At 38.8% G+C, this 27,754-nt stretch overlaps 1 protein-coding gene across 1 annotated transcript in view; it reads left to right on the top strand.

The window, feature by feature from the left end:
- LOC126334901 (transcription elongation regulator 1) overlaps window positions 1–27,754 on the top strand; it is a 236,362-nt gene that overhangs the window by 71,314 nt on the left and 137,294 nt on the right. The window contains exons 6-10 of the mRNA XM_049997613.1: window positions 560–734; window positions 13,428–13,765; window positions 14,024–14,156; window positions 15,498–15,892; window positions 20,084–20,253. Of these exons, the coding sequence (XP_049853570.1) occupies window positions 560–734; window positions 13,428–13,765; window positions 14,024–14,156; window positions 15,498–15,892; window positions 20,084–20,253 (1,211 nt within the window). The remainder of the gene's footprint in view (window positions 1–559; window positions 735–13,427; window positions 13,766–14,023; window positions 14,157–15,497; window positions 15,893–20,083; window positions 20,254–27,754) is intronic.

Here is a 27,754-nt window from a genome sequence, read left to right on the forward strand (position 1 = left end):
GTTGATGCGTGTGGGTTCTCGATCAAAATGATGGTGATGAAATACAGTACAGAAAAAGTGGTTTTAGAAATCATTGGGTTTGAAATGCGTAAAACTTGCGATTGCCAACCTTGACTTGAGTACTTTATAATTATTGCTTGTGCTGGTGTATTTTTCCTTGTGTACGGTATATTTACTAACAATTGGCCCATTGATCATTATGGTGCATATGTAATAACTTAGATCATATATTGTGCTCCACAAAATAAAATTTGAACACATTTAGAGTTGTAGCAGGATTTTAAACCAATACAGATTAAGTAACTGAAGTAAGATTTCAGTGACATAGTATCACTGGTAGTCTGTGTGCATGTGCTCAGTTTTGCTGTCATACCAATGTGTTTTTACCAAATGGGGGGTAATGTTTCATTTGGTGTGATAGTGGCTTGAAATTGACCAGTCACTAGATTGATCATTGATAAATACAGTTTGGGTAGGAAAAATGTTATTGTACATTTAAAGTGTAGAGTGAGGAGTGCAAAGGACAATTTGTGATTATCATTTGAAATTATAATTAAAGGTTGAAGTGATGGCCCAGCAAGCAGGAGTAAATCAAGGTCAAGGTCCACCACCTCAGCAGCAGCAAGGTCATGCCCCAACACTTGGACCTCCGGGGGGACCTCCGCATAAACCTGATGGCGGTCCTGATCAGCAAGGAGGGCCTCCACATCATGGACCACCTCAAGGCCCACCAGGTAGGTGTTAATGCTCAGTGAAATGGGGGGCAGGCAATGCCCACAGCATGTATTGTATGCTATAGCACCATCCTCATCAAGCACATGGATGTTTACTTTAGACTACTCTTGTCTGGGGCAGTCTACTGGCTGGTTTTGATTTTCTACAGAGATCGCAGTGGACAAGTGGGTACAGGTGTGAAAAATGTTGAAACGGAGAGGTTAATTGGATAGGTGTGTGCAACTGCTTTTCAACTGTAAATACCATACCTAATTCAAAAATGTAAAAATATGAATCCATGGAAGGAAATGTTACATTCATAAACAATGGAAAATCTGAGATCGAATAACAATATGAAAAGGACAGATTGCTTCTCACAAGATAAAGGAGGCATTGGGTGGCAGGCAGCCTCCTTGAAAACGCTGCTAGATATTATTAGCTATTGGACTAAGTCCTTCATAAGACATAGATAAAAAAGTCTCTCTCTCTCTCTCTCTCTCTCTCTCTCTCTCTCTCTCTCTCTCTCTCTCTCTCTCTGTGTGTGTGTGTGTGTGTGTGTGTGTGTGTGTGTGTGTGTGTGTGTGTGTGTGTGTGTGTGTGTGTGTGTGTAAAGGATGTGGGTTTTAAGGGAGAGGGTAAGAAGTCATTCCAATCCCGGGAGCGGAAAGACTTCCCTTAGGGGAAAAAATGGACAGGTGTACGCACGCGCACACACACATATCCATCCGCACATACACAGACACAAGCAGAGATATATATATATATATATATATATATATATATATATATATATATATATATATATATATATGGCATAAAAGGACAGTGCATTGTCAGAGCTGTCATTTGTACTCGGGTGATTCATGTGAAAAGGTTTCTTATGTGATTATGGCCACGCGATGGTAATAAACAGTCTTTGAACACAGAATAGAAGTTGGAACTAGATGCATGGTACATTCCATTTCAGGAATCGTTGATTTACTATTCAGAGATCCACAGTGTCAATAGTGCCAAAGATACCAGATTTCAAACATTACATCTCATCACGGACTACGCAGTGGCTGATTATGCTTCACTTAACAACTGAGAGCAGCGGCATTTGGATAGAGTTGTCAGGACTAACAGAAGCACAATACAGCATGAAATAAATCCAGATATCAATGTGGGACGTACATTGAACATATCCATTAGGACAGTGTGGCAAAATATGGCATTAATGGGGTAAGCAGCAGACAACCAATGCGAGTGCATTTACTAATAGCAAAACATCGCCTACAACACCTCTCCTGGACTCGTGACCATATCAGTTGACCTTAGATGACTGGAAAATGAAAGCTTGGTCAGATGAGTCCAGATTTCAGTTTGTAAGAGCTGATGGCAGGATTTGAATGCGGCACTAATCACACGAAGCCACGGACCCAAGTTGTCAACAATTGTGCAAGTTGGTGGTGACTCCATAATGGTGTGAGCTGTTTTTACATGGAATGTTTGGCTACTTGGAGACCATTTGCAGCCATTTGTGGACTTCATGTTACCAAGCAGCGATGGAAATTTTTTGGCTGAGCGTACACCATGTCAAAAAGTTACAATTTTTCATGATTGGTTTGAAGAACATTCTGGACAATTCAAGCAAATGATTTGGTCACCCAGCTCACTTGACATGACCCCCATTGAACATTTATGTGACGTAATTTTGAGAGATCAGTCAAAGCATAAAATCCTGTTCTGGCAACACTTTCTCAATTACGGATCCCTATGGAGGCAGCATGGCTCAATATTTCTGCAAGGGACTGCCAACAACTTGTTGAATCCATGCCTTGTTGAGTTGCTGTACTATGCCAACAAAAGGGGGTCCAACATGATGTTAGGAGGTATCCCATAACTTTTGTCCTGTCAGTGTATTTGGTGAGTTGAAATCTTATCTTTTTCATATTTTTTTGCAACAGTGCTTTCTGCCTGCTTGGATGACCAGTTACCTATTTGACTGAGGCTTTAGTTGTTCTTTTCTTTGATGTTACTGATACATGCAAAGAAATCTCTAACCAAGAGAATCTTTGTAATGTGCTGCATTTATTTGTTGTGATAATAGGAAAACTTATTTTACCATGATGGAAAAAAAGGTGTAAAAATATATGAAATTAACGAAGAGAAACACCACATATTTGTTCTTTTTGTAGTAGTGAAAAATATGGTAATTAACTGCACATTGCAGTCTGCGGTAGCAGAGGTAAAATGCTAACGGTATTCTTGAATCTGTTTTTATTGGGAAAAAGTTATTAACAAGAACTCACTGATGTGTACAAAGAAGTCAAAACAAAACACAATTTAAGCAAGAAACAAGGTATAGATCCCACTTTGGATCTTACAACAGAAGAATAACAAAATATAATGTTTTCTTCACAAGTACCTCACTCAAGAAAGTCCACCAAAGAAAAGATAGCAACAAAACTGCTAGAAAGTGGTCGGTACAGCATTACCATAAAGCTGTCCAGGGAGGACAGACCACCATTACATGAAACTCTTGATTCATAGTCCAAAGCTACCTTTTCTGATGATCCGGGACTAACAGCAGGAGGTATTTGGCCCGCTCACAATCAATGGACCACCATGTATGAGCTGCAGGGCAAAATCCATTCAATTAAAATTACAAGAGTACATACGCTAATAAATTTAAAAAAAAGTACAGGTTAACAAAACATCTATCTGCAGAATAGCCCACATCTACATGGCTCAGATCCTGTGGTTTGAGTTGGCTGATTAATAGTTGGCAGGATAAAAGGCTACAGAAATCTGAAAATGATTTCTTTCATCAATACTAAAATATTTAAAATGTCACAGCAGTGATTCCTATTCACAAACAGTAGTACATATGATTAAAATAACTTATAAAGTCTTCCAGTACCATTTCTTTCAGCAAGTTCGTTGAGCAACTGATCTGATATCTTTTCTTTATGCAGTCATCAACCCGAACATGTTTCTTTCTTTTTCACATCTTTTGTCTTCTGCGGTGGTTTCATGCAAACAAGATGAACTCTGCCACAACTCTTACAATTGCCAAAACTTTCATTTCACATGCTACTATGGCACTCAAAAAATGACAACACTGAAGCATAGACTGGTTTCACTGTGTCTACAGACACACAAAAAACTACTTGCATGCAATGTGTGGCGCAAGCCAGAGTTGTTGTGTAAACTAGGCTTAATACACGCAGGGTTTATTAGACTCCACACTACTTTTTGCAGTCATTATGTCCCTGGTGGACTTCTGATTATCGATTTTTGTGAGTGCATGTTAACAACCCCAGTGAACTGTATTCATTGCTGTTATTCATTTCCTTTTTAGTGTGTGTGCGCCACAGTATGCTGTTTCAAAGCCGTAGCACTTTGAAAGTGTCACAAACACATCACCCTTATCATTAAATGTATGTTAATAAAGAATAAAAGACATAAGGCATCAAGAGATATTGTAATAACAGAGAAAAGAGACAAAACTCATACGGTTGATCTATAGCATAATGAGTAATAGTTAGAGGTGGGAAGTTCACATCCTGTTATATGCTAACTTCATTTTCCATCTTGGTGTTGTTAACATATTCTAGGACTTTGTTATGAATGTAATACAAGTATTTTCTGCAATATTCGATCTTGTTCAAAATTTCTGTCTGATTAGAGAACAAAGGATGAAATAATACTTGACCATCCATTTCCAAATATGTGGTGATTTCTGAGTGGGTAGGTTGGAAGCAACTTACGAGGACAGCTTGTATTGCAGTAAGTGAAGCGATGAGCAAACGTTCATATTCTTCCTTGTCACAAATATTTTATGTACTGTGCAACTACGAACACATTACTGTAAAGAGTTCTCCCACAACTCAGATTCTCCTGTCACTAACACATCCATAAAAGATCAACTCTGCACTTCAGTGATCAACAAATTGATAGCCTTGTTTCTGGTTGCCTTCACAGCACCATTACATCATGATTACTACAGTTCCTGCAAGTAGTAGTTTACAAGCAATACACTAGATGTTACTGTGCTCATGTCCCCAGAGTACACTGCACTGCCAGTGGCAACAGGAGGAAAACGCACTCCTCCAAATATTAGAGTTCGACAGCTTTCACCATAGCCTGCAGTTTTCGGTTTAATTCACTATGTTCATCAATTATTGCTTTTTTCCGACTAAGTGCAAAGTAAAGATTTCTGAAGAACACGTTTCGGCACGCAATTTGTGGTTGTATCATGTTGGAAAATATGCTAAATTACCTTGTACCCATATACCAATTTCCATTTTTTGAGACTTTTTGCTTGCTGTTACAAAACTGTGACTTTTTTAAAAAACTGATGACATTCATTACCACAAATCATGGTGTACACTTTGTACTGCACATTTTAATTTCCTGCACTTATTGTTTTTGTGGTCTTCAGTTCAGAGACTGGTTTGATGCAGCTCTCAAAGCTACTCTCTGTGCAAGCTTCTTCATCTCCAAGTAACTGCTGCAACCTACATCCTTCTGTTTGTGTATTCCTGCCTTGGTCTCCCTCTATGACTTTTGCCCTCCACGCTTCCCTCCAATACTAAATAGATGATCCCTTGATGCCTCATAATATGCCCTATCAAGCAATCCCTTCTTCTAGTCACATTGTGCCACAAATTCCTCTTCTCCCCAATTCTATTCAGTACCTCCTCATTAGTTACGTGATCTATCCATTCTTCCATAGCACCACATTTCGAAAGTGTCTATTCTCCTCTTTTCTAAACTATTTATCGTCCATGTTTCATTTCCATGCATGACCACACTCCATACACCTACTTTGAGAGAAGGCTTCCTGCCACTTAAATCTACACTCAATGTTAACAAATTTTTGCTCTTCAGAAACTCTTTCATTGCCATTGCCAGTCTACATTTTATATCCTCTGTACTTCGACCATCGTCAGTTGTACTGCTTCCCAAATAGCAAAACTCATCTACTACTTTAAGTGTTCCATTTCCAAATCTAATTCCCTTACCATCACCTGATGTAATTAGACTACATTCCATTAGCCTCATTTTGCTTTTGTTGACGTTCATCTTATATCCTCCTTTCAAGATGCTCTCATTTCTGGTCAACTGCTCTTCCAGGTCACCGGCTGTCAGTGACAAGTCATCGACAAACCTCAATATTTTTATTTCTTCTCCATGGATTTTAAATTCTTCTCCAAATTTGTCTTTTGTTTCCTTTGCTGCTGGCTCAATATACAGATTTGAGTTAAATACGAGATAGGGTTGTAGCCTATCTCACTCCCTTCTCAACCACTGATTCCCTTTTGTGCCCCTTTGACTAGTATAATTGCCATCTAGTTTTTGTACAAATTGTAAATAACCTTTCGCTCCCTGTATTTGACCCCTGCCACCGTCAGAATTTGGAAGAGTGTATTCCAGTCAACACTGTCAAAATCTTTCTCTAAGTCTACAAATGCTACAAGTGTAGGTTTGCCTTGTTGGGTCAGTATTGCCTCATGTGTTCCAACATGTCTATGGATCCCAAAATGATCTTCCCCAAGGTCAGCTTCTACCAGTTTTTCCATTTGTCTGTAATGAATTCATGTTAGCATTTTGCAACTGAGACTTATTAAAGTTCAGTAATTTTCACGCTTGTCAACACTTGATTTCTTTGGGGTTGGAATTTACGTATTCTTCTTGAAGTCTGAGGGTATTCTGCGTGTCTCATACATCTTGTTCACCACATTGTAAAGCTTTTTCAGGGCTGTCTATCCCAAGGCTATCAGTAGTTTTAATGGAATTTTGTCCACTCCCGGGGCTTTGTTTCGACTGAGGTCTTTCAGTGCCCTGTCAAACTCTTCATGCAGGATTGTATCTCCCATTTCATCTACGTCCTCTTCCATTTCAGTAATATTGCCCTCAAGTTCATCGCCCCTTGTATAGATCCCTCTATATACTCCTCCCACCTTCCTGCCTTCCCTTCTTTGCTTACAACTGGTTTCCCATCTCAGCTCTTGATATTCATGCAAGTGGTTCTCTTTTCTCCAAAGGTCTCTTTAATTTTCCCGTAGGCCGTATCTATCTTACCCCTAGTGAGATAAGCCTCTACATCCTTACATTTGTCCTCTAGCCATCCCTGCTTAGCATTTTCCATTTCCTGTTTATCTCATTTTTTCAGACGTTTGTATTCCTCTTTGCCTGCTTCATTTACTGCATTTCTATATCTTCTTCTTTCATTAGTAAAATTCAATATCTCTTGTGTTACCCAATGATTGCTAATAGCCCTAATCCTTTTACCTACTTGATCTTCTGCTTCCTTCACTACTTCATCCCTCAAAGCTATCCATTCTTTTCTACTGTATTCCTTTCCCCCATTCTTGTCAACTGTTCCCCGATGCTCTCTCTGAAACCCTTTACAAACTGTGGTTCTTTCAGGTCCCATTTCCTTAAATTTCCACCTTTGTGCAGTTTCTTCAGTTTTAATCTACAGTTCCTAACCAACAGATTGTGGTCAGAGTCCACAACTGCTCCTGGAAATGTCTTACAATTTAAAACCTGGTTTCTAAATCTCTATCTTACCATTACATAATCTATCTGAAACCTTCCAGTGTCTCCAGGTCTCTTCCACATATACCACAATTCTTAAACAAAGTGTTAGCTATGATTAAATTATGCCCTGTGCAAAATTCTACCAGGCGACTTCGTCTTTCATTCCTTTCCACCAGGCCGTATTCACCTACTACTTTTCCTTCTCTTACAATCAAATTCCAGTACCGATGACTATTAAATTTTCGTCTCCCTTAAGTATATGAATAATTTCTTTTATCTCATCATACCTTTCTTCAATCTCTTCGTCATTTGTGGAACTAGTTGGCATATAAACTTGTACAACTGTGGTAGGCATGGGCTTCGTGTCTGTCTCTACTACAATAATGCATTCAATATGCTGTTCATTGTAGCTTACCTGCGCTCCTATTTTTTTCCTTCATTATTAATCCTACTCCTGCACTAACCCGATTTGATTTTGTATTTATAACCCTGTAATGTTAATGAAAAATGTTTTAACTTGCCTGCTTCTCAAAATAAAAGTGGAAAATGATAGTGTAAAATGTTATGAAAGTAAGGGAAAAACAGCTGTATGATAATTGTTTTATAGTGGCTGAAGAACCTCATTTCCTATAGTAATTTAAAATGCACCCACCCCCTCCTCTCACTCTCTCACTCTCTCTCTCTCTCACTCTCTCACTCTCTCACTCTCTCTCTCTCTCTCTCTCTCTCTCTCTCTCTCACTCTCTCACTCTCTAAAACGAAAGCGCTGGCAGATCGATAGACACACAAACAAACACATACATACACACAACTCTTTGCCTTTACAAATGTCTGCTTGTGTCTGTGTATGTGCAGATGGATGCGTGTGTGCGTGTATACCTGTCCTTTTTTCCCAATAGGGAAGTCTTTCCACTCCCGGGATTGGAATGACTCCTTACCCTCTCCCTTAAAACCCACATCCTTTAGTCTTTCCGTCTCCTTCCCTCTTTCCTGATGAAGCAACCGTTGGTTGCGAAAGCTTGAATTTTGTGTGTATCTTTGTGTGTCTAACAACCTGCCTGCGCTTTCATTTGGTAAGTCACAAATATTAAAACAAAGATTCCAAGACTTACCAAGCGGGAAAGCGCCGGTAGATAGACACAATGAATAAAACACACAAACACACACACAGAATTTAGAGCTTTCGCAACCGGCGGCTGCTTCGTCAGGAAAGAGGGAAGGAAAAGGAAAGATGAAAGGATGTGGGTTGTAAGGGAGAGGGTAAGGAGTCATTCCAGTCCCGGGAGTGGAAAGACTGACCTTAGGGGGGAAAAAAGGATAGGTATATACTCGCGCACGCACGCACACCCCCATCCGCACATATACAGACACAAGCAGACCTTTTAAAAAAATGGGGGTTCCTATTTAAAAAACCACAGTTGATATCCGTTCAACCTATGGCAGCGCCATCTAGCGGGCCAACCATAGCGCTATCTAGTTTCCGCCTTCAAGCTAGACGAGTTTTGTTCCTTGTAGTTTTTTCGTTTGATGATTACTTCGTGAGGTATTTGGCCCGGTCACTATCAGTGGACCACCTTATATATTGTCTATGAATCCATATTCAGATTGCTTATGACAGTCTCAAGTGCAGTAGTAAGTCACTGCTAGTCTTCGTAGTCAGTGTCATTAAAAGTCCTACAAATATCAATGTATAGCATTGATACCAAAAAAGTTAGCAGTTTCCTCCTTTCCTCTCTATATTTTAGTTTGTTTACTCTCCGCTGACACACCTAACCTCTACTTGTGCAACTAGTTTTGCCAAAAAGTTTAGTTTCACCAACAGGCTGTGAAAAAGCGCGCCATGCATTCGTAGAGGCTTATAAGGCAGTTGTGTGCAATCCAGTCTCATTGTGTAATCTAGTATTTAGTGTGGTGTGGAGGGTACACTGGCTGTTGGATGATGTAACAAGTCGCCAGGCAATCGGAGCTGACTAGCTGGAAATGGCTAATGTTTCCTTTATTCTGACTGAGCATATTCTTCAAGACTCAGTGTTTGATTTTAAAGAGTGATGATCAGTATTGTTGCTGAATACAGTACATTGGAAATGCTTGCAAGAGGATGAGGCCGAGTTATAAGTAGCACAAGAAAAAGTGGCACCTGGGCCACTTCGTCACGTATGGGCTCTGTCCTGAACACTTCATACTGACTGTCCTATTTTTCCATTGCCGCTGCAACCTAACAGTACTCGTATCATAATTGCGTGGTGAACCTAAACATTGCAAGTTCGGTTGGCATTGCAGATCATGGATTACATCAGCATTTACTCTTTCACATCTCCCCGCCGCCACCACCAGTGGTGTGAACTGTCTGTCTTTTATCTTCTTATAACTCATCAGTCACATCAAATGTTAATACGAAGAAAATGCGAGAAAGTCAATCAAGGCATCAAGTAAAAGTGTAGGCTCGAGATAAACTTTACTTCAAAGAAACGTAAAATTGGGGAGTTTTTAGCATTGATCTTTTGGGTTTTTCACAGGGGCTGTAAATTTATGGTGTAGAATCGCGAAAAACGTAAAATCATATAACGTAAAATTGAAGCTCCACTGTGTGTGTGTGTGTGTGTGTGTGTGTGTGTGTGTGTGTGTGTGTGTGTGTGTGTGTGTCTGGGTTGGATAGAAACCAGGAAGAAATTTGTTGGCTATAGTGATGTACAGGGGCCAGTGATGATTGTGAAGACAGTGTCTGTTCTATCAATTGATAAAGTGCTGTGAAAATAACCTTGATCAAAAACTGAATTTAGAAAAATTATGCAGCAGATACTGACCAACTGGCCTAGGGTGTCAGCAGTGTGTTGCCAAGAGTGAACAGGACAAAACAAGAAGACAGACAGACAACAGGGATGGCACAGCAGAATAACGTGTCCAACAAATAAACCAAGACCGACAATCTTAGTTGTAGTGAATCCAGAACCAAATGGTGATGTACAAACATGAACACACTATAAATTCATGCAAAATCTTGAAATTGATGCTGCAAATGTTTTCTGCGTGTGCCAGTTGTAGTAGTTTGCGTTGTCCTGTGAATAGGTGATGTCAGCATATGCTTCTCCACATGTCTGTGGCAAGCAAATATTCAGTCAGTCCTGTACACTTCTGTCATCAGAAATAATGGCTATTAAAGGTTAGTAGAAATTTGGGTGTCTGGGAAAAGATCTATGTGTGAAGCATACAATTACCACCACTGTCACAACCTAGCAAGAGAACCCAAGGAAATTCTGGTCTTATGTAAAATTACTAAGTGGGTCTAATGCTTCCATTCACTCCCTTGTTGTCCAGTGTGGTGTGGCAGTTGAAGATAGCACAATGAAAACTGAAGTTTTAAATTTCACGTTTCAGGAATCTGGAGAATTGTACAAATGTATCATCATTTGACCATGGGACAGACTCCTATATGGGTGACATAGAAATAAGCATCCCTGGTGTAGAGAAATGACTGAAAGATTTGAAAGCAAATAAATACTAGGTCTGGATGGAATCCCAGTTCGATTTTACAAAGGGCACTCTATGGTGTTGGCTCATTACCTAGCTTGCATTCGTTGTGAATATCTCATCCAGCACAAAGTTCCAAGCGACTGGAGAAAGGCACTGGTGACTCCAGTATATAAGAAGGGTAAAAGAATGAACCTGCAAAATTACAGACCAATATCCCTAATTTCGGTTTGCTGCAGAATCCTTGAACATATTCTCAATTCTGAATATAGTAAACTTTCTAGAGACTGACAAGCTTATGTACGTGAATCAGCATGATAGAAAGCCTCACTCATGCGAAATTCAACTTTCCCTTTATTCACGTCATATACTGAGAAATATCAATGAAGGGCAACAGACAGATTGCATATTTCTAGATTTCCAGAAAGCATTTGACATGATGCCTCAGTGTATAGAATAAGCTCACAGATATGCCAGATTCTCAAAGACTTCTCAAATAATAGAACTAAGTATGTTGTCATCAATGGCAAGTGCTCATCAGAGACGAGGGTATCACCAGGAATGCCCCAGGAGAGTGTGATAGGACAGCTGTTGTTCTCTGGACAGGGTGGGCAGCAATCTGCAGTTGTTTGCTGATGATGCCATGGTGTACGGTAATGTGTTGGAAGTTGAGTGACTGTAGGAAGATAAAAGAGGACTTGGACAAAATATCCAGTTGGTGTAATGAATGGCAGCTAACCTTAAATGTGGAAAAATGTAAGTTAATGTGGATGAGTATGAAGATCAAACCTGTAGTGTTCAAATACGGCGTTGCTAAAGATCAAACCTGTAATATTCAGATACGGTGTTGCTAGTACCCTACTTGACAAAGTCAAGTTGTTCAAATATCTGAGAGTAAAGCAACATGAGGTGGAATTAGCATGTGAGAACTGTGGTAGGGAAGGCGAATTGTCAACTTTACTTCGTTGGGAGAATTTTAGGAAAGAGCAGGTCACCTATAAAGGAAACCATTTATGGGACACTAGTGCAACCTATTCTTGATTACTGCTCTAGTGTTTGGGGTTCGTACCAAGTTGGACTGAAGGAAGACATAGAAGTGATTCAGAGGCGGACTCTTAGATTCGTTGCCAGCAGGTTCGAACAATATAGTGTTATAGAAATGCTTCGGGAACTGAAATGGGAATCTGTGGAGGGAAGGCGATAATTTTTCCGAGAAATGCTATTGAGAAAATTTAGAAAACGGACATTTGAAGCTGACTGTCAAATGAGTCTGCTGGCACCAACATATCATTGTGCGTAAGGACCATGAAGGTAAGATACAAGAAATAGGGTTCATATGCAGGCATATAGACAGTTTTTCCCCCTCACTCTATTTGCGAGTGGAACAGAAAAGGAAATGACATGACTACTACCGGTACACAGTACCCTCTGCCGTGCACTGTATGGTGGTTTGTGGAGTATTGATGTAGATGTAGAAAAATCGTGATATCATTCTTAAATGCATAAGAAGTACATTAGTCTCATTGATCCATTTGACATGATGTGGGGAAAATGTAATTTCAGTGAGGGATCTGTGAATATGTGCAAGTTGCTTTCATTGTCATTGGCAGCATGTAACTGAATGTATGTATTTTATGACATAATCCTAGTCCCAGACACGCACATCAGTTTCATAACTGAACTTCAATAGTGTAATCATTCACAAACTTTTCTTGAGAATTCAACAAGTACCCTATGACTCTACCTGCTCATAACGTATACGGCATAGGAAGAAACAAGTGGTGCCACAGTGTCTGCCCTACTAGGGACCAGACATGGCACTCATGAAAAATGTGATGGCTGCGAGAAAGAATTTAACCCTTCTTTCTTTCTCATTTAAAAGATAGTGTATCAACCAGAATTGTTAGCTTTAGTTCATGGTTGACTGAATGTAATGAATGTGCCCTGTATGACAGAATGGAGTGAGAGTCAAGAATTGAGACACATATACTAGTAATGAGTCACATAGAGGGAATAAAACAAATGAAGTGTGTTTGAGTTAACATTTAATAGAGTATCATACATTTTTGGCTGTAAATGGAGAGAAAAAGCATATCATTTACCATACTTTTTTTTTAAGTATGGGTGGGATCTTCAAATTGTGTTTAAACACACACTTAATGTACACTGTTGTTTAATCCAGGCAAAATGCTTAGTTTGTGATTGCAACGAACTGTATCTGAAACAGGTCAAATATCCCGATTTGGATTTAATGTAGTATTTGTTTCCCTATTAAAAAAGTCACTCATTTATGTACCAGTAACTGAATTATCAAATGGAAGTCCTGAATATTCAAAGTTGTTTTCAAACATATCATGTTAGTCTGTCAAATATAAAGGGAATAAATGTGAGCTTCAGAATAGAGAAGCCTGAGACTGGAAATGAGTATTTATTGAATTCCCTAAAGAAAACTTCGTCAGCACATAAACTACTAAGAACTTCCCAATTGTAGTGCTGTAATAGTGAAACTGAGGTATACAATAACTACTTCACAAATTCTTTGCATAATTTGAATTTTTTCTGTAAAGTTGATAGTTACAATGTTAATTTTATTATACATAGCTAAGTTTTGAATATGTAGTTGTATTAGAATAACTTCTATTCCTTGTGCTTACAATTTGTTTCCAAATCTACATGCTACTGTCAGATCACTACATTGAGTGATATCTTTGCAGTGGGAGCTATGCCAAATACGATGCAGCCACCTCCAGGTATGATGCAAGGTCCTCCACCTGGCATGCCACCTCCGTTCGGAGGCCCACCTCCACCACATTTTGGAGGACCACCTCCATTTGCCATGCCTCCACCAGGATTTCCAGGTCCTCCAGGTTATGGCCCTCCTGGTTTTGGGGGAATGCCTCCACCAGGACCTGCGTGGGGACCACCTCAAATGGGTATGGGACCACCACCTCACCAACAACCGCCTCCTATGGCAGCTGCCCCAATGGCTCCTGGAATGGGGCCGCCACCACCCCATGCTATGGTGCCTCCAATGGCCGATGATCTTTCACAGGTAAGAATGCATAACTAGGTATGCATCACTACCTTGTGATATTTCATGAGAAGTGTGTGTGTGTGTGTGTGTGTGTGTGTGTGTGTGTGTGTGTGTGTGTGTGTGTGTGTAAGAGAGTAATTGTACTACATACTCTCATATTCGTTTGTTGTGATAAGTCTGTGCATAAATACAGTTGTGGAGATCAGTTGTATGTGTGTTACAATGATTGATCTGGCATGTTTTGACTGTACATTGCTTCTGTATGTACTGTTCTAGATTGACCCTGAGATAGTAGCTCGAGCTTCTGAGTGGACTGAACACAAGGCTCCAGATGGTCGTTCATACTATTACAATGCTAAAGCAGGGGAGAGTGTGTGGGAGAAACCACAAGTTCTTAAGGATTTAGAAAGTAAGTTAAAGCATAGAACATAATTTAAAGAATAGAACATACTTTAATAATCTTTCAATCAAGATTTATCACACAAACTTCACTGAAATCCCTTTGATAATTAGTTACTTTGCCGTGGTTAGCAGTTAGCATCTTAGAATTTATAACATTTCTACCTTCCCTGGATGGATTTATCAGACACTGCTAGAAAGACATTAAAAATACTGCCACAGTTTTTGTGCAGTATTTTTTGATATGTCCCTTTTATTCTGTTAATATTACAGATTTATAAAATACTGTAAACAGGTAACAGCAAAAGATTTGTGGGTATTCATAAAATAAATTACCTCGTGACAGAAGTGAAACAGTTTTTAGAGATGCTGTCATTAAACTTACCAATTCATGCCTTACTTTTAAAAATCTTGTGTGTATTCTAAGGATGTCTTCTGTGAGCTTACATAAAATTTTGGTATTCTGCACATTTATGTTGTATATAAATAAGCTTCCTGCAAGCCCCAAGTTGAATTTCTGCACAGAGGACAGCTGTGAACACCCTACTAATTGACAATTCACTCTGTGTGTGTGTGTGTGTGTGTGTGTGTGTGTGTGTGTGTGTTATAGGTGTTGCATGGGAAAGATTTTAAAGAAGTTACAAGATTGCTTAAGTAAGAATGACAATCTTTTGTTTAATTTAAATAAAAATCATGTACACCTTTTAAAGGTGCACAGAATAATAATAATAATAATAATAATAATAATTATAATTATAATAATAATAATAATTATTATTATTATAATAATAATAATAATAATAATTTGGGGGGGGGGGGGGGCAATGAAGTTATATCATTTAAGAATGGCAGTGTTTGCATATGCACATGGTGTTCAGTGTGTGTTCTTGTGATGAGATAGAAGTTTGTATGCAGTTTTTGTGACTGTATATTAAATATACACTCCTGTGTCACCCTCATTTTGATTCATATATATGACATTTAAAAATTTTGATTCATCATTACCTCTTTTATACTGAAAAACTGTACTTTTGCAGTAGTACTTAAGTCTGATGAAAAGGAACATTTTGTGAAAGTACACTAAAACAAGTTCATGTTGATTACATAGCAAACAATTTGCTATTGTTTCAAATTAAACTTGAATAATGTTGCATTAGTTGGTCTGGTGATGCTATCATGAGCATGGCTGTATCATATATGCTATATTTTTTTAGGTAGTATTTTTCATAACACAGTGAAAATTTTCATTAAGATTACATATAGCCCCCCCCTCTCTCTTCATGCATTAAATAATACTATAAAATTTGTTATTTTTAAATTGTGTTGTCAGTTGAATTTATTACTATTACAGCAGCAAAATTAGCAGCAGCGCAGGGTGTCTCAACAGTAGCTAGTCCTGCAGCAAATGCAGGTCCACTTCCGGTACCTGCTGCTGCTGCAGTGGCAGCAGCTGCTGCTGCCGCAGCAGCAGCTGCTGCTGTTGTGCCAGCGACTGCTGTGCCTGCTCCAGTTGTGACCACTGTGGCTGCAACTCCAGTTGTGGCTCCTGTTGCTGCACCAACAAACTCTGTGGCTGCAGCAAATGCTGTTCCAGCTGTGGTTGCTGCAGCCCCTGCAACTGACCATGTCACTCCAGAACAGACAGATGCAGAAGCAGAAGCAACTCCAAAAGTTGCAGCTACTGCTGCAGCAGTGCAGGCGTCAGACACTGGTGCTTCTACTCAGCCGACAGCTGTCAATGGAGAGGTAATGACTTCGTCTGTTCAGAGGATGTTTGCAGTGGCTGGTAACTGTGTGTAATGAATTAAAGAGCTGGAGAAAATAATATTAACATTCAGTTGTAAACAACATTTTTTAACTGTGTGTTATTAATGTATAAAGCACCAATATGGCTTTTTCTTTCTCGTGATACAACATTCGTATGTTTTCTAATTATGTTGATCATTTTTGTGTTGATGTAATCTGCCATCATGTCTGCCTTTTAAAACCTCTAATATAACAACACTGGTGTGCCAGTAACAATTAGAATGGAAGTGGAGGTGGGCAGTTCTGCAGCTAGGAAATAGGATACATGCTAGATATCAACTCCATTCCAAGAGATAAGAAAATACCAAGACTACAATGTAATGATAGTTGGGTAGGCGGCACTCGATAACATGCAAGGACAAGATGGTTGTTGGTTTGGGTGGACAAGGTTCAAATCAATGTTCAGCTTACCATATTTAGGTTTTCTATGATTCCCTAAATTTCTTCAGACAAGTTCCAACTTAATATTCATTATGGTACTTGAGAATACTGTCAGTCTTATGCCTTCATGAGCTTAATAAGCTTTTACACTAATTTCACAGCTCAATTCCAGTACCAAAACATTATATGTGGTTTTTTATATGTAGAATCAAGGCTTTAATATTTGTGCCAATCAAAACTCTGCTTAGTCCCTCTCTTTGTCCCATAGTGCCTGCTTCCAGTCTCCTTGCATCTAATGTAGACAATACTCTTGTGTCATTACCTCGTGGACTTGACTCTTCTGCAGTGGAGTGTCACATGTCTCATTGATTCATTGATACAAATTCTTATACATTATCCAATTTCCTTCAGTCTAATATTAAGAAAAAGACCTTGTTGTTGCATGAAGTATGTAGACAATACATTCATCATATGGCAGCCAGGGGAAGCAGAGCTACATAGGTTTCATGAGCAACTCAGCAGCTTGCATAAAACACACTACATACTAGAAATATAGAATAACAGAACAATTCCATTCCTAGGTGTTAAATTATACTTGTGGACTCAGTGTGTTGGTGTCAAACCAGTTGTGGCCAGTTGAATGGCGGGTTAAGATATTTGCAGTGTAATGCAGTAGTCATGGGACACCCAAAAAATGCATACATTTGTCCACCAGAAAAGTTCAGAAATTGGTATAATTCAAACATTTCTAACATGACAGGTTGGTGGTGGTTGTTTTTAACAGTGGCCGTATCGAAGGCTGGTGGTCTGGCCTGAACTACCTCATTCATGACACTGTTAACCTAAACATTCAGTTACGTGGCAGCAGTTCCGGAGTTCCTTGTATTGTGCTTTGCTTGTTGTTTTCTTTTCTCATTTTGAAGTGAGGAAAAAAGTCCGATCCATGTCCACCATTATAACCCTCACAGCACCGGAAGGCATCAGCGATCTCTACAACGGTGTGTTAGTTCTGCTTTTTCAGAAATGTGGAGCAGTATCGTAGGCCGACTCTCCTGTGAGAGGAAGGCAGAGATTTTTCTGTAACCTGCCTCTGTCTTCTCTGGCAGTTGAAATTCTGTTCGTTTACACTTGGGGCTGACTGCCAGTTTATATATCGCATCTGCACTGTGCACTATAACGACTGAAAAACAAAACCTGTCAGTGTACAGTTGCACCGAAATTCTGCATCTAATGTATGAGTAGTTATTTTTGGGTTTACTTGTACCTTACGTGCCGTGTGTGTTCTATCTGTAATGTTAAGTATGGGTTGCATGACTATGAATGCCAACAAAAGGCTAAAATTAATACTATGTGGGTATTATAACTATTGTATTGGGTGGGAAAGAGGGGTATCAAGAAACATCTTGTCAGAGCAGCACTCATTTTACTGGTGGGGAAAATGCTGCTCCTCCTCAACAGGAACAGTCTTTTGTCGAGAGCTTAAATATAGTCAAAAGAAGAAACCAAGACCATTTTAAGGAAAAAGATTATTTTGCTAAAGCAACCATTTCTTTCAAAAAGATCCACAATTACCACTTCATTTTTTAACAGTGAGTTTCAGAACACTGAGGTTTCATTTTCAGGGACTTAGTGTGACAGTCCTTCAAATTTGTATGTATAATTATTTACAAAAAAGATGCAAATTTTGCTAAAAATGAATACTAAATTTACAGGTCCTTAATAGTAAGAATATACAGTGAGCTATGAACCTCAGTGAAGATAATAAGAGGAAGAGAAGAATCTATTCCTGTTGCTGACTTGGATGAGAGGCATCAGCAACAGTGGAAGAATTTAAGAAGTATTCCAGAGTCCTCAAGTTCATAGGCCCATGAAGGATTCCATAGATGTTGTCTACACTGCAGGCTTTTACAATCTGCTTTGTTAATGTCTAAGCTGGTGAAACTAGGCGAGCTGTTGGCACTCCTTCAGAACATGAATGTTACATGTGGCTGGGGTAGCACAGCATATCATTTGTAACTGTCCACCACAAGAAATGCCACATTTATTGGTTTTCCAGAAACTTGTGTGGTTGCTCAACAGCTGTGGATGCAGCAGCAGAAAATAAGACAGTTAAAATAAACACCCCAACAACAAGAACAGGGAGGATTGCTATAAGTTACCAACGACCTTACTGCCAATGAGCCCAGTCCAACGAGCTACTCACGTTCGTCAGCCAGTAGCTCCTCGAGATCTGGGTTCATCAGTATAAAAAAGTGGTCACAAGAGAACTGCTATGGGACATTGATGATGTACTGTTGCAGTCAAACACAATCCCTTGGTACAAGCTGACAATTTGCTGTTGCCTGTCGGCCACCTACTAGAGGAACACATGCCTTAGCCTATCATACATCAACTCTATCTTAGGCATTTGTGCAATGACATACCAGTATGTGATGTCAGTAGTCACCTGTCATCCAAAATAAGATGGTATCTCAAGGGAAGCCTATACCCAGAATACAGCAGTTCACTCACTCTGAAGAGGATCTTAGCACCGACCGTTGAAATGTCGGTTGTGTAGTTATTTGTGTTTTGTCTACTGATAGAATTGTCCATTTGTTAATTTTTAGTGGAGTTTTTTGTTCATGCCCAGGCAAATGAGGGTTTCTAGTTGTAGCAAGAAAGATTGGTCCATAACATTTAGATTTAAGAAAGCACTTGCTGACAAGTGTTAAAGAGGTTCAGAAGTGTGTGCCAAATACCTTTGGGATGGTTATTGGTTCTAATAAAGAAGCATCAATTATTATAATCTTCTTAAAGTTTTGTGCAGTGAGTCTATTGTCACGCATTCAGAAGCTGATGTTAGTCTTGACCAATATATTTATTAATTTTATGCTGTCTCACGCATTTTAGTCTTAAGCCATTCTTAAAGGCTCTGGAAGAGAAATACAAGGAAGGATATCAGGAAAAAAAAACATTGGTACAGTTGCGCAAAATATGCTTTGTACAAACAGAAGTAGTAAGCTTTAAGTGAAAATCACAGATAAAATACATGAAATGCACATCATAAAAAGCTAAGAGAAGTAGAACACCCCAACATATGTATGACATGTTCTTAGGTAAAGCAAACCTGAGTTTGTCAAGCATGGTGGATACAAAGTTTCTGGTCTTAATCATTTGATGACCTCTGAATGACAGTTGACTCACTGTGCACGTTGAAGCATTAAGTGAAGAAGCCAGAAATTTCATATCCATGTTAACAAATTCAAATTTGATCTACCTAAGAACGTGTTACAGATATTTTGGTGAGTTCTATTTCCCCATGTTCTTTTATGATGTGCATTTAATGTATTTTATCAATGTTTTACCTTTTTGTGTGTTACTGTTGTAGATACTTTTAGAGTGGCATAAGGCTGAAATGCATAAGCAGTATAAAATTAATAAATGCTGTGGTGAAGATTGGTATCAGTTTGAGTGCATTAAAAAAGGGATGCTGCAATATCTCAAAGCATTTATGCATTTTAGTCTTGTCTCATTCCCATTTTTCAATTGTTTTTTATTAATGCCAGTTATCAACAGTCTTGAAGTGTATGTTGCTGACAGAAGCCAACCGTTTTTCTTCTGCATCAGAACGAGGCTGCGGAGATCTATTTTGCTTTCATTAATTTGGTATAAAATACTTTACAATGGAGTGTAGCAGTGTGTGCATGCTTCTCTGCTCTTCTCTTGAGTACGGTAGACATAATCCTGATGATATATTGTCTCAAATTTCAGGTTGATGGGGAAGATGAAAAGAAACTAGAAGAGAAAACAGCAGAAGAAAAGGCAGAAGAAGAAGCTGCCAGAAAGAAGCGTGAAGAGGAGGAAGAAAAAGCTAAAGAATTACAAAGGGCACAGGACAAATCACGTCCTGTCTCAAGTACACCTGTTCCAGGAACCCCTTGGTTAGTATGTGCATGTATAGAGTACAGTTTTTATGTTTTGGAAGCACATCATTCTCATTGTAGGCCTTCCCTTTATAACATCCCTTTGAGGGGGTTCAGCCGTGCGTTTCAACATGTACATCTAATTCAGAATGATAGACTTGACACTACTAAAACACTCCTAGTGGTACTCAAAATATTAATTTTGTTAAATTAGCTATACCTTGTCTTGCAGCAGTAGTCAGCTTATTGCTGTGATTTATAAACTATGCGTGAAGTCTAATGAATATTTTAAAAGGTTACGGTACAATTTATGTGCCGCCTCAGTTATGTAGAAAACCACACACAATTAAACTGTCACTCACATTGTACGTGTAACATCACAAACAAATATGTACGTAAATACTGCACCTGACAATGAGACTAAATTCTTGAAACATGTTTTGCTAAATGTAAAATTGGTGCTTTGTTTAAACCAAAAACATTTCAGCAATGTAAAGTGAGTGAAGGTGCCAACAAGTAGCCATACAATGAAACACACTAAATATGGTTCGATAAAGGTGTCATGATGATCACAACAATCGTAAAAATACACATGCGCAGTAGAGTCCTTTAGTACCTAAAGTAGAGCTTGGCAGTGGCAGGACACACAGCACTAATAGTTCCAACTTTTACCAATTTAGATCCGCTGAATAGAGCACTCTGATGTCAAGAAACTTAACCACACAGCACTTGTAACCACATAGCGCTTGTAACCACTACTTCACAGCCACTGTCATTTTAGAGTAGTTTCACGTCCATGACATTTTTTTGTAAACCATAAATTGCAGGGAAATTATAGATATGTTGATTCAAAATTGGGTGCAAATTAACATTGTGAACATAGGAAATTTGATGGGAGCAGTAAAAAAATTGTGAACAGTGTGAAAACATTAATTCCAGGAATGTAGAAGTGGGGTAATACTCTATATCATAAATATGCATTACATAAAACCTTTTCTCATAATTTATTGCCTATTGCTTTGTCTAAAAGTCTGATGAACATTGGAACACAAACAGTTAGACCGAAGGGTAACACTTTGAATTCAATAACCCTTCAAACAAGAATGTGGTATATTTGCTTGAATCAGGAAGTAATGGTATTTGCCAATAACCAGTTCTCATGTCCATCACACTGATTTATTTTGTCTCTGTAAACTTTGTCAATAACTCCTCAATGATAGGGGGTCTGTCCCTTTCTGGTTTGATTATCTTATTAACTGTTCCTACTTCAAATATTAACCACACTGGTCCGTCAGGTTTTTAGACTACCATTGGATTGTTATGACAGTTATAGAAGTTTATATAATGTTCCATATAATCATTCTGTTTATTTCCTACCTGACTGACTCATCTGTTGCTACTGTTGTTGCGTAAAGATTCACGAAAAATGTTTGTGAAGTTGTACCTTTACTGTACACACAAAATGCTTAATGAGTCCTGATCTTGGGCAGAAAATGTCTTTTTGTTTACACTGTACGGTTGTCATATCTGCGTTCCCTTTTATTCCAGGTCCTGAGGATTTTTTAATATTAGCTACAGTGTCCCCTCTACTCATTTGCTTATTGTGATCGCATATGGTCATTATCAGAATTATCTAAAGTTGTTTCTGCTGTACGTATTGTTTTAGATTTCTACGATGTAACTGTTTCAGAATGGAGTGTCATTAATTCCAAATCTTTCCCATAAGTTAATCTTTTATAAATTATTTCCTGAAATCTAGTAAAACTCCTTGCTCAGACAACCAGCCTGTACGTAGAATTATAGTGATGTTTAATCCTAAAATAATTGACAGGGTTATTCAGATGGATATTTATCGACACTAAATCTCTTAATGATTGTGGTTGTATTAGTTTTTCTTTAGTTCATGTGGCTTTGTTATCTAGGCTCCATATACTGGAAATGCTTGAAAATACTGCAGTATGTTATTCTGTTCTAGAAAGTTCAGATCTGTTACGCACATATCACTACCTGAATCTAAAATGTGATTTGTTTGTTGTTACATTTTATTTATTTTACACGTGTAGTTCCATACGACCAAATTGAGGAGCAAATCTCCAATGTCAATTTCAAACAGTGCCAATGTTGCACTCAACATCCTTCACTACCAAGCTAGTGTCATAAGCAAACAGAAAAGTTAGAATCACTTGTAATAGTACAGGCCGTATCATTTATATAAATAAGGAACAAGAGGGGGCCCCAGTACTGATCCCTGGGGCACCCCCCGCCCCTCCCCCCATTTAACCATGACTCATTCATACCCCACATCATAGCCATTCTCAGCACTGTGGAGAATGAACTTTTGCTAAGCTACTTCCCATAATCCATAAGGCTTGAACTTCTAAAGCAATATTTTGTGATCCACATACATGCCTTTTGTTAAATCAAAAAAGATGCCTAGTGTTGAAAAACTTTTATTTAATCCAGTCAGTATGTCACAGAGAAAAGAGAATATAACGTTTTCAGTTGTTAAACCCTTTTAAAACTGAACTTTACATTCCATAGCAAATTATGTGAAATGAAATCATCACTTTTCCTTTTCAGTAACTTCAGCAAACACTGATGGCACAGAAATAGGTCTAAAATTGTGCACATTATCCGTTTCTCCCTTTTTATGGAGTGGCTTTACTGCTTAGTACTTCTGTTGATCAGGAAACTGATTGTTCTTAAAGGAAAAATTACAAATATGGCCACATACAGGGCTACCATGTGCAGCACTCTACTTTAATATTCTGCTAGGTATTCCGTATCTGCGAGTCCTTAGTCTTCAGTGATTTAATTATTGACTCAATCTCACCTTTGTCGGTGTTGCACAGGAGTATTTTAGGCGTGTCATTTTCCAAGTAGGTTATATGATTCCCTGTAGAAACTTAGTTTTTATTTAATTCAGCAGCAATGCTCAGAAAGTGGTTATTAAATATTGTATGTATATCTGAGTTACCAGTAACGGAAATGTTTTTACTACGAATTGACTTTATATCACCAACCTTGTTCTGCTGATAAGATAAGTCCTTCATGATTGACCATATGGTTTAATGTTATCCTGTGAATTAGCTATACTATTTGCATACCACATACTCTTTGCCTTCCTAACAACATTTTTACTACCTTACAATACTGTTTGTAATAGGCTACTGTGTATCAGTTGTGACTATTTCTAACACTTTGTTCTGGATGATATCCTTATTGCATTAGTCAGCCACCCAGGCTGCCTTTTACTTCTAGTACTCTGTTTAGAACGTTCTAATGGAAAGCAACTTTCAAAGAGCATGAGAAGTGCATTAAGCAAAGCATTATATTTGACACTATAAACATCGTGCCACTCTTGTTGCCTAACAAGGTTTAAAAATCTCTGTATTGCCATTGGATTAGCTTTTCTGCATAGTTTGTAATTATGTATAATGTTTGAAACTTCCTGGCAGATTAAAACTGTGTGCTGGACCGAGACTCGAACTCGGGACCTTTGCCTTTCGCAAGTGCTCTACCGACTGAGCTACCCAAGCACGACTCACGCCCCGTCCTCACAGCTTTAATTCCGCCAGTACCTCGTCTCCAAACTTCACAGAAGTTCTCCACAATATCCTTTCTTCCAGGAGTGCTAGTACTGCAAGGTTTGCAGGAGTGCTTCTGTGAAGTTTGGAAGGTAGCAGACGAGGTACTGGCGGAATTAGCTGTGAGGACGGGGCGTGAGTCGTGCTTGGATGGCTCAGTCGGTAGAGCACTCGTCCGCGAAAGGCAAAGGTCCCGGGTTTGAGTCTCGGTCTGGCACACAGTTTTAATCTGCCAGGAAGTTTCATATCTGCACACACTCCGCTGTAGAGCGAAAATTTCATTCTATGTATAATGTTTGTTTCGGTTAAAAAAATCTTCAGCATTAACATTTGTGCATCATGGTCTGAAAGGCCATTCACCCTTTTACTAACAGAAAGCCCATCTAGTGATGAAGAATGAATAAAAATATTGTCTATGGCTGTATTACTGTTCCCAATTGATACATCTACAGACGCAAATGGAATAATGATTTTTTTTTTACTACTCCCCACTCCACAGAGGACTCATAAAAAAACAGCCAGCTAATCCGTATTCTGGTAAAGGAAGAATCTGGATTGTCAAATTATTTATGTGGTGCTCAGATATACCAATAATTTCAGAGTCAACATCTATATGCAGTTCACAATACCTCTTATATTTTGATAAAATATGCTAATTCCGCAACTACTTGGATACCCGACCTCCTTTGAAGGTGATTCCTTTGTTAGACTGACTTCTTTTAAGCAGGGATACCTAACAGCTAACTTCTATCTAAGAAGTAGCTCTAACACCAACTACTATAGTAATTTTCCCATGAGTGAGCCCACCCTCACTCATAACACTGTCACCTATAAGCTCTGCCAGCTTCCCCCTCCCTTACCCATTGAGGTGCAGGCCATGTCTAGTGAAACCCGATCTATTGGTAGACTCAATGGGCGTCACGGCAATATGAGCCATGCCCTCTGCCATCAGACTTCTCCAGCCCCAGTTAACACACCTAACAGCAGCATTAAGATGAAGCCGGTTATGACGCAGAAACAGTTGCACAGTGTGTACATTTGTGCCACCGTGAGTTGCAGTCTTTACCAGGTCACCACTTACATCATACTCCCCGTCCATATAAAAACTATTACCAGATCTACCCACAGTCACTACCTGATTCTCTTTTGTAAAATTCTTACATAACTCCCCTATGTTAAGTCACCTGAACCAATGCTGCACTAGACTTAACAATTCTGGTGACCTGCTACTCACTTCCCAACACTTCCTGCAATTGCTGTCCAACACCTCTGCCCTGTGAACTATCTAGTAGCAGAATTATCTTCTTCCTGTTAAAATTTGCCACTGATGAGGACTGCTGCATTTGTCCTACACCTACATCTACAAGGGGCTCCTCTCCACTAAACTCTTGACAGTTGGTCTGATCTGTTGGTTATAGGCAAAGTGCAACAGATATATCTTCCTTCTAGCTGCCTTCTTACCAACTGCCAGTTCCCATTCCCCAGTGCACTACACCCTCCTCATCCTATCTAGTTCCTCCTTTGTGTTTTGTAACTGCACCTGAAGGACAAGACTCCTGTTCCTCTATCAACTTATTTCTGCTACAAATTTTACATTTCCAGGAGAGGATCTTGATAGAATGCCCACTGGCTTTCCCACTGTTAAATAATTTCACCCGGCCAACTTCAAATGACTGTTTTTGTTAATAAAGCACACTGCTATTTATTAGATACAGCCATCTTAAATTTGAGGGTTTAGGTTTCACAGTTGTTAACACTGCAACGTAGTTATCACTGCAAAATCATGGTATTTGCTCGTATGTCCATATCTTCTGCTCATAATTTTGCTTGCTTTTGTCATCATTACCTGTGCTGTTTCTTCACTAAAGTGGGCGCCTCTTGGATGGCTGCCACTGTATGATCTCCTCGTTGAGTTTTTTCCTCATAGTCCTTTCGTCCCAGTGTATTATCAGACTTGAAACTTTGTTTCTGTATTTAGTTTTTTCTTGTACACTGTTTTGCTGTTTCCAAAAACACGGTCACCATTTGTGAGGATTTTTTTGCCATCTTGAAGTATGCTTTTACCTTCTTCCAACTATTCCTCCCATAAAACTACTTTACTATGAAGAAGAAGAAGAAGAAGAAGAAGAAGAAGAAGAAGAAGAAGAAGAAGCTATGTGCTGTGGATACAACTTGGTTTATTGGCCAGATGACAGCTCACTCAATTTACAGCTCGGGTTACAACTTACAATTTCACAAGAACACCTTGCCTGACTGACTTCTGACGTCAGACTCATCTCTTTCCTTTGTCCTGTATTCTTAATGTTTCGACAAACACCATGGAACTTCATCCAAGAGGAGCTTCATGGGGCAACACACAGCACTATATACTCGAGCGACTACTTGTGATTATTAAAACTCATTAAAAGAGTGTCTTTCATCACTGCATGATGCCCGAGGAACACTTCAAACATAAAACTCCAACCCCAACAAACCTGGTCATTTCAATACCTTAACTAATAATAATAATGCTGCTTAAACATAGCTGAATGCCAGTTATGAATTATAAACTCATTTATACTAACTGTTATGGGTGCAGGTGTTTCACTAGCCCCTGAAATATTAAGCAACATATCTGTATCTCTTAAAGAGTGAGAGTTCATTTAGGCAAGTAAAAGCATATGTTATTACCCACACATTTTCTAATCAATGGAAAATTCAAGATGGATTGTAACAATACTGCGAAAAGGAAAGTTGCTACACACCATATAGCGGAGATGCTGAGTCGTAGATAGGTGCAACAAAAAGATTGTCATTTTTGTGTGTGTGTGTGTGTGTGTGTGTGTGTGTGTGTGTGTGTGTGTGTGTGTGTGTGTGTGTGTGTGTGTGTGGTCTATTTTCGATAAAGGCCTTGTTGGCTGAAAGCTTATATTGGGACAGTCTTTTTGTTGTGCCTGTATGCGACTCAGCATCTCCGCCATATGGTAAGTAGCAACTTTGCTTTTCTTAATGTTGACTCATTTTCATAATCAGTGTTAATACGTGGACTAGGCTGTAAAAGTTTCAGTTAGTGCTTACGTTCATATTAAGCAGGCCTGAATTTTATGGGTATGTAGACAACTAATTGTGTTGTGTGTAAAGTTACTTGTTTACTGAGTTTGAAGTATTAGTTAAGAACACCTGCTAACAGTAGCATAAGAGATAGAGTAATGGCTCTTTCCAAAGTACCTGGTTTTCTGCTAATTGATTTAAAAAGTATTTAGAAGTCATTTTCATAATTATATGGAGATATGCCACAGTAGTCAATTGATGTATAATTTAATTCATTCCATGTCCTTGAAGGCCTCTTTACAAAATTTGGTTCATTTTTTTTTGTTGTATTAATGCTTATGCTGCAATTCCCACCCACCACTCCCCTCTTTAAACAATTAAAGCATGATAACTGGTTTTGATTGCTTCCTACCACCACCTTCAGATTGTCCAAATAAAAAAAAAAGTGGTGAACATGGGGTAAAAACTTATCGTCATTTGTTTGTAATCCTGTAGTTATGTGCATTCATATTTGGGGGCCAAACAGCACTAACATTATTTAGTTGTAAACATCATCGTGAGCATGCCAGGTTGTAAACCATAATCTCGCAAGATTACAGTAATATGGAAGGCAAATAGCCTGAAGCATTGGTAAAAATTGCATCAATAGCCCATTATTTGCAATACTAGGCAGATATTGGAGTGAGAACTGTGTGTGCAACAGTTACAATAATTGTCAGCTGTACACAGCATGGCTTGTGCAGGAGTGACATGGCTTGGCATATAAAATAGTCGTCGTCATAAAATTTTCATAAGTTGAAGAATAAAAGTGAAACACCTAAAACTTAATCAGCTTGAAATTAAAACTAAATAATTGTTATTTTATCCATAGTGGATCTTGTTGAACTTCATGTTGAGTGCAT

Source organism: Schistocerca gregaria, chromosome 1, assembly GCF_023897955.1.
Source record: "Schistocerca gregaria isolate iqSchGreg1 chromosome 1, iqSchGreg1.2, whole genome shotgun sequence".
NCBI lineage: Eukaryota > Metazoa > Arthropoda > Insecta > Orthoptera > Acrididae > Schistocerca > Schistocerca gregaria.